The 8,698-nt window shown below is 36.1% G+C and overlaps 1 protein-coding gene across 1 annotated transcript; it reads left to right on the forward strand.

Annotated features, from left to right (window-relative positions):
* Positions 1 to 5,716: 5,716 nt before the first annotated feature.
* LOC113355978 (probable polyamine transporter At1g31830) lies at positions 5,717 to 8,436 on the forward strand. Its single transcript, XM_026598969.1, has 2 exons — positions 5,717 to 5,998; positions 6,421 to 8,436. Exon 2 carries the CDS (start codon positions 6,460 to 6,462, stop codon positions 7,876 to 7,878), a length of 1,419 nt encoding a protein of 472 aa, XP_026454754.1. The 5' UTR covers positions 5,717 to 5,998; positions 6,421 to 6,459; the 3' UTR covers positions 7,879 to 8,436.
* The last annotated feature ends 262 nt before the right edge of the window (positions 8,437 to 8,698 follow it).

The following is an 8,698-nucleotide window of genomic DNA, read 5'->3' on the forward strand; positions in this document are numbered from 1 at the left end:
AATAATATCTCACGTAACTTCCAAGAATAAACCGAAACAGACCCACGTATTTATCCTCCCCTATTTATCGAAAATTCATCACAAACTCCTTTTTTCGCAAACAAATCCTTTGACAACTCTGACTTATCGTAACAGACCCAAAGAAATCCGAATCCATGAAAGAACCCGAGTGACTCTCTTCCAAAACCAACATAGCAAAGTTCCGTGATATGTTTCCTTTGTTTTAGCCAAACTTGATGAACTGGCCCTATTTAATTGATTATGTTGGACCTAATAACCCTGTTTAGTCTTAACAGGACCAACCCAAACAAAATCTATGATTGAGTCTCATTAAAACAACCTCAAATCTCGAATTCCAAATCTGCCAGTAACTGCACTTTTCTTCCCGCCAAATTTCAGATTCAAAAGGTTGAAGAAAGGTGCCCCTTGTCCAGTCCGGGAGTGCCTTTAGTATTTGGGGTGTATTTAGCAATCTTGGGGGTGCGAATAGCAATTTATGGGTTATAAGGAGTAATTTCGGGCTGTGAATAGCAAAAACTCCTCCGGATGCCTTCAACGCATTTCTGTGGTGCCTCCAATACTTTTCTAGGTGCTTTTAATAGTTTCTCGAGCGGCCATCTCTTATCTCTCAGATTCACTTCTTCTCTTCAATATTTGTTCATCACTAAAGATGCCATGCATTTCAGACATAACTTGCATCACTAAAACCGACATGCTTTTCAGAAAAAGATGAAGAAATAAAAGCAAATAATGAGAAATAATTCGCCTCCAATAGCAGTTGCACATGAAATGACACTTTAGCCCTTTTAAGCGACGTTTCTTCTTCTTTTGCTCAAAAGTACCTAAAACTCAAAATTAAACATAAAATACATAATTTACAAGAAAACTTAGCAAAGAAAGTATAAACAATAGATAAATATCAAGGTGTTTTAGACACCTATCAGATACAAGATCGAGACAATATAACAACAACGTATGTTGCTTGATAATAGGTTTGGTAATATCCAAACTCTATAGGATTACTATAAAGTATTGCGGAGTTAACATATATGTGTAATTTACCTTTAAATATAATAAAAACAATTGTAATTGCGGAATAAAAAAGTAAATGACACAGCAAGATTTTGTTAACGAGGAAACTGCAAATGCAGAAACCTCCAGGGACCTAGTCCAGTTTTGAATAGTCTCGAAATTAAGCCGATATATAAAATCTAATACCAACTTCGTATAGTTGAAACCAAGCAGACTACCCATAGCTACTTAGTTCCCTCAGTATCCATGCGCCTTCGACTTCTAAAGTCATGCACGTGAATAGCAAGTCCTTTGGATCGTATTCCAAGCAGCAAAGGAAGAATTTGTTTGGTAACCACTCTAATCAATCTTTCTACAAGATATGGATGAGCCGTTGACAAGTGATCTTCCGTTTAATCTAATAAACTCCTTTGTCTGGTTAGATCAATCTAATTTTAACTACCGTAATAGTCAAGTATAGATTCACACTCAATCAATATAATTCTCAAAGAGAAATATAGAGAATGCCGATCTCACGCAACTAATCAATCAGATCTTGGATTCCTGAACCCGTTTTGTCTTAAGGGTATATAAACCCGGTACACGTACCATGACAAAAATAGTCACGAACATGAATACAATACACGTACTTACCTTGTCGAATATATTCAGATGAATCAAAATTATTTATATGAGATAATCGGCATTTGAACAACTCTTTTAAAAACATTATCTAGACATTTTTTATTACATGCGTGTGACTCAAGATAAAAGTCTTAAAGTGTTATATGAAAATGGTTAAGATTATCGTTCGACTGGCTAGTTTCGGCCAACCTTTCATGAACAAGTAATTGTACACGGTTCGGGTTCCGTTCATCCTAACCAGAATGTATATTTTATCATGTTAATATCAAGTAAAGTCTTTCATCTAACGGTGATTATTGATTGCTTGATTCCAAAGCTTCCTTAGCTTAAATCCAAAGGAACCTTGACCTTGAAAGTCTATATAAGGAGAACCTCAAGCAACTGGGATCTTTGAATCCCTGATACTAATCTTGTGTTTCCTTGTTGTAAACTATAATCGTCCCCTCCTTTAAACCTTTTTAGGTTTAGTGACTAAAAAGACTTCACCTATCATGAAGCCAGGTCCAACTATCTTTATCTTGATATTTCGTGTATCCTGATCTTGCTTTGAATTTTGAGCTTGCTCCAACAAGCAAGATAGGTATAAATCACAAAGTTTCTTCGTCTCAGACTCTACGATTCCACAAGTATCTACTTGTAAGGTGAATATTAATCTAGGATGCTCTTCGGGAGTCATAAGACCAGATTTTGAGGTTTGCTAGACTTTGTCTATTGCAATCGATTTCCCATCTCACCTTGATTTTTGATCAGAATGGAAATCACATATAGGCTTATCTTTGGAAGGAATATTAGTTTAAAGTCTACAATTGAGTTGAAGAAACTCTTAGGCTATAAACAACGTCATCTAAGGGAATCAATTGCGCGGATTCCTGCTGGGATTCAAGCGGTGTAAGAAGCACGACTGTAACTGAATCGTTGTGACGGTATATTCGGTCTCAACTACATTCCATTCTGAAGTATTGATAGTAAGCTAGTGTTTGTAGCGGCTTAATACAGTTTGGTGTTCAAATGTGGACAAGGTCTCAGGGTTTTTCTGCATTTGCGGTTTCCTTGTTAACAAAATTTCTGGTATCTGTGTTATTTATTTTTCTGTATATTATTTATCTTTTTAATTAAAATATCACAGGTTGTATGTAAATCAATCAAAGTAGATATATCCATCCTTGGTTGTTGGATACGACCTGATTGATCTTGGACATTGATATTTGGAATCGTCCCAGTATTCTCATGGAATAATCGAGTTCACGGACTTGTCTTTATTTGCATTTTGATTGTGAAGAGATATAAGCTCTTCTTATAATTCCTAATTGAGATTCATTAAGTTGTAACTCTCAGAATTGTAATTAAGTTTAGTCCATACAAGTTCCCTACGAAAAAGTTGGTGGTGTATTTTGGTACTCCCACGTTTTCACAACACGTTGGTCCCTCGACCCTAATTGAAAATTTGTTACTTCATTGATCAGGATACCAGATCATGGAACTTGTTTCGTTCAAATACCCACTTTGATGATGATTTTATAGATAAGATTGTCACCAATACCTTAAGCCAGTTGTGCACTCTTGATAGAAGGGATTGAGAGCTTTTAAAGAACGACCAATTTAGTTCTAAATGTGCCTGCTTTGCACTTAGAGGTCTCATACCTTCCACAAATTGAAAATTCTTTGGAAGTGCAAATGTAAAGTTAGATTCCACTACCATATTCAGTTGTTTCTATGGAAATCAGTTAAAAATGCTTTGCTTGCTAAAACAGTTCTTCAGATCAGAATGCATATTCAGTTGTTAGAGATAAAAAGAAACTCCATGTGCTACTATGTCCAGATCCACAATAGTCAGTACAACACCCAACTTTATTCTTAGAACCCTTTGATTGTCATTATTCTGTGAAAGGGATTCCACACCTCCTCCCTTACCGGATGGATTAGATGTAACACCGATGAAACTTTATATTTGGTAACCTTGGTTAATAGTACACGCTATGTAATGAGAGACTCAACAACTAAAGTTTCCTTTTTGCTATCGCTTTCGATGTATACTCTCCAGAAGAAGATGAAACAAGAGGAATCTGGGTTGTACTAGAGAAGGCAGTGGAGTTGCAGCTCACCCATGTCGTTAGGGAAAGTGATGCAAGTAAGTTGGTGGATCAATTTTCAGCAGGTTCTTTTAAAGGCAATCAACGCACGTATGTTCTTTTTAAAGATATTTCTCATTTTAGCTCCAGCCTTGTGGCTTGTTTTTTGTCTTTTCAACCTAGAATAACAATTTGCACACAATTTGGAAAATTGGACCAAAATTAACTCTAATTGGATGATTTGGATTAGTCTCCTATCTAGCTCTTGCCAACTGTCGAAACACACTCCTACACTTTCTAAAGGGTTTTGACTATTAAAATAAAATAAAAATAAAATAAAACAATAATGATTGTTCAGAGAAAGTGGTCAAAATTACGATCCAAGAGTTATCTAACGAAGAGATTGTTTGCAAAATTGATATACAAGAGATTGCTTCCAAACATAAATAAGGCCGAAGATAACAAAATTTTGTTGTTAAAGGATATCGGAAGTCTTTACAAGCCACAAAACAATTTTGGGAAGCTACTACGTGCGAATCAATTACAACCGTAAACAATTCAGTAACAAAGTTTTGCCATTTACTCCCTCCGTTTTTTTTAATAGGCTGGTTTTGCTTTTAGCGAAATTTAAGAAAATTAAGAGAACTAATCATTGAAAGTGATCCTCATAACACTTGTCAATAAAAGAAGTGAAGTGAAATGGTCCCCGTGACACTTGTTAGCAAAAGAAGTAAAGTGAAGTGGTCCACACGACACTTGTCATCAAAAGAAGTTAAGAGAAAAGTGGTCCCAAAAAATTAAAGTAACATTTGATTTTCCCAATTAGGAAACTGACCTATTTTTTTGAAACTTTTATTTATAGAAACTGGCCTATTAAAAAAGAACGGAAGGAGTAATCAATTTGCAAATTGATAATCGGCAAAGATGGGTAAGATATTCCAGGGTGTTGTAGGTTCCGCTTTTGACATTTAAGGATGTTTACACTCAGTTAACTTATTTGGTATATTTCTCTACAGAAGAAGTAGAGACTCGTGATAAAGATTCTTCGTCGGTGACTTTGGAGAAGATACTTCACCAAATCATTGTTGCGAGTGACACATTATCAATCTTTGAGTAAATAAACTAGTACGATAGTTTCCATGGTGGGATGACCGACCGAAGAAGAATCTGAAGATAGGGTTTGTCTGCGATTATTTTTGTCCCGTTTAAGAAAAGGTGATACTTTCATCCCGTTTCAGGAAAAGTGATACTTTCGCCTCGTTTCAGAAAAAGTGACACTTTCTCCCCGTTTCGGAAAAAGTGATATTTTCGTCCCGTTTCGGAAAAAATGATATCTTTCTGAAACGAAGCGAAAGTATCATTTTTTTCGAAACGGAGTGAAAGTATCACTTTTCCTGGAACCGAGCGAAAGTATCATTTTTCCCGAAACGAAGTGAAAATATCATTTTTTTTGAAACGGGATGTGAAAGTATCACTTTTTCTGAAACAGAAAATTAGTCTATCCATAAATCAAAATATGGTTGCATGATGTGTTATGCATCCTTTGTGGTGGTTTGCATAATGACTATGCATCCTTTACGAAAAAATCGGAGATATTTATCATTTTAAGCATAATTTTAGAAAATTAAATATATATACATTATGCAAATCACCACAAAAAATACATAATATTTTAATATATCAAAAATTTAATTTGTGCATAACTAATTTTGCGTTGCAATTAATAAAATGATGTAGTCCGTACAAAAATTTGACAATGCTTTTCGATCAAATTGTCATATACACGAAACCAAAATAAAATATGAGGCAGCAACCCAATTCAGGGTTCACAACAGTAACACTAACAGGTCATTATCAAACTTCATGACACTCTGGTACTAGTAGGGCACACACAATAAGAAAGGGAGCTGTTTCTTCTGATCTCAAAACTCTTAACTAATCGATCTTAGCCATTAGATTAAACTATCACAAAAATCAACTTCCCATGTGATTCAGATCCTCAATTTTCTATTCGTAAATTTGTCCGAATACGAAAAAGAAAATCTGGGTCTGGGTGTATATAACTTTTTCAATTTTTCGTCTGAGAAAAAATCTCAACTTTAATCGGAGTATCGAGCGCTGAGATATATATTATTACCTAACAAGCAACTACTGAAAGGGGGAGACTAGACTTTCAGGCGTAAATTCATCTCAGTAGTATTTGAGCCTTTGAGGTGAATGATCATGATATCTCCCCTACTCCAAGCAGCCTAATTAGATTTCTAACTTCCCTGGTGAGTTAATTTCATACTTTCTTTCTTTTATCCGTTTGACAAAGAATCTAGCTTTCTTTTACTTTGTTTTCATAGCTAAATCTTTCATGCAATACTATTATCTTGAATTCAGCTTGGATAATTATCTGGAAATCACCCTTTTTTTGTTTAGGAATTGAGAATTTAAGGGAATGAATCATCATAGATAAAACCCATCACTTTTGTTTTTAATTCTGTTTTACTTTCAATGATTTTTTTTCTTTACTACCTGCTGCTTCAATCTCAGAGAAACCCAGTTCTCGTGGTTAATTAAATGTCACTTGCTTCTAATCCTAGTTTTTCCCAACTGAATGATGCTGCATGACTGTTTTTTGTATGTTATCCCTAGAAATTTACTAGTTTTACGAATTAGGTTGAATGAAGCTTTGAATTCTTTACTGTAGAAATTTAGGAACACAGGAGGTAAAGAAGTTGCAGTTCAAATGGGGGAGTTCGATAATGTGCAATATACTGGAGTTGATATGGGAGGGGTTCCAGTGTTGGATAATATCAAGAAAGTTTCTATGGTGCCCCTCATCTTTCTCATCTTCTATGAGGTATCTGGAGGACCATTTGGTATTGAAGATAGTGTTAAAGCAGCTGGTCCTCTCCTTGCGCTATTAGGTTTCTTGGTTTTTCCGTTCATATGGAGTGTGCCGGAGGCATTGATCACTGCAGAAATGGGTACCATGTTTCCGGAAAATGGAGGTTATGTTACGTGGGTTGCATCAGCTTTGGGTCCTTATTGGGGTTTTATGCAAGGTTGGATGAAATGGCTTAGTGGGGTTATTGATAATGCTTTGTACCCTGTCTTGTTTCTAGATTATTTGAAATCAGCTATCCCTGCTTTAGGTGGAGGCTGGCCAAGGGTATTAGCAGTTGTGGTTTTAACAATAGCTTTTACTTACATGAACTATAGAGGTTTAACTATTGTTGGGTGGTTCGCTGTCTTCTTAGGAGTCTTCTCGATTATTCCTTTCGTGGTTATGGGACTTATTTCGATCCCCAAATTGGAACCTTCCAGTTGGCTTGTGGTGGATATTCATAACGTCAGTTGGGGTTTATATTTGAACACTCTCTTTTGGAATTTGAACTATTGGGATTCAATAAGTACTCTGGCGGGAGAAGTTGATAACCCCAAAAAGACTCTTCCAAAGGCTTTGTTTTACGCCTTAATCTTGGTTGTCTGTGCGTACTTCTTCCCTCTTCTTATTGGTACGGGTGCTGTACCAGTTGAACGTGATACGTGGACTGACGGATATTTTTCAGACATTGCAAAAATCATAGGAGGGGTCTGGTTGAGATATTGGGTACAAGCTGCTGCAGCATTATCAAACATGGGGTGTTTTGTAACCGAGATGAGTAGTGATTCTTTCCAACTTCTCGGGATGGCAGAGCGTGGAATTATTCCAGAGTTCTTTGGGAAGAGATCACGTTATGGTACCCCTTCAGTTGGTATTTTGTTCTCTGCTTCAGGAGTGCTTTTGTTGTCCTCAATGAGCTTTCAAGAGATTGTAGCTGCAGAAAACTTTCTTTACTGTTTTGGGATGATACTGGAGTTTATAGCATTTATTCGCTTAAGGATAAAGTACCCTGCGGTGGCAAGACCTTATAAAATACCTGTTGGAACGGTTGGTTCTATATTAATGTGTGTTCCTCCAACTATATTGATTTGCGTGGTTTTAGCTCTTGCTTCTTTTAAGGTAATGCTTGTAAGTTTCGCAGCAATTGTTATTGGGTCCCTTTTGCCACCTTTGTTTGGATACACTGAGAAAATGGGGTGGTTAAGGTTCTCTACTAGCGCTGCTCTTCCTGATCTCTTCGCTTTAAATCGAGACAGTGCCCAATCTTTAGTCCATTAAAATGATGAAGAGGTTTTCCTTCTTGGGTTTATGATGGACAAACATGAGGTGGATTATGGCGAATTCTATGACATGAAAGTGAGCCAGTTCTGTGGAAATTCCTATCAGAAGCCTCTTCTCGGGTAATACAATGCACAAATGCACACTTCAATGATTTATGTTGATGCTTCTTTTTATGACTGTGAAAAGAATTCATGTCTGGATACTTGTCGACACTTTCACTTCTTGCCTCCGTTGTCATAGGTTTACTTATGTTAACAGTTAAGAGAAAACTTTGATGTTATCTTGTTTACAGTTAAATTCTTCCTTCCAGATGTATATTAGTAATAGTTCCAAGTTTCGACCCATCTTTCTTTACTCATGTCTGCTTTTGGTTCTTGCTTTCTTGTATACCTGGTTGTTCGTCAGCTGTTTTTACATGGCAAAGTGTGGATCTGATGACTTTACAGAAGTAGTTAAAACTATCCAAGACAATGTAAGTCATGGTGTTGTAGGGGTTTTTATTGTAATCTGCTGTTCTAATGATAAATTGAAATACTCAACTTTTTAGTTTATGAATTAGCAGGAATCGCTTTTTTTTCAATCAGTATTTACAATTTTTAACGAGTTACAAGCCCAATTTGGTTCTTGGGCTCTACCCATTCGTTACAATGAAAATAACCAATAAAAATCAAATTAACCAAAAATATCAGGAGGATGATCCATCCAAATTTTCTTAGATAGCGAAGCATTGGTTCCAGTCCCTAGGAGGGGATTGCAGTTGCATACACCTTGGAATTCAAAACTTAACTTACTTTTCGAATTAATCAAGTCAAAAAAT

Source organism: Papaver somniferum, chromosome 3 (genome assembly GCF_003573695.1).
Source record: "Papaver somniferum cultivar HN1 chromosome 3, ASM357369v1, whole genome shotgun sequence".
Taxonomy (NCBI): Eukaryota; Viridiplantae; Streptophyta; class Magnoliopsida; order Ranunculales; family Papaveraceae; genus Papaver; species Papaver somniferum.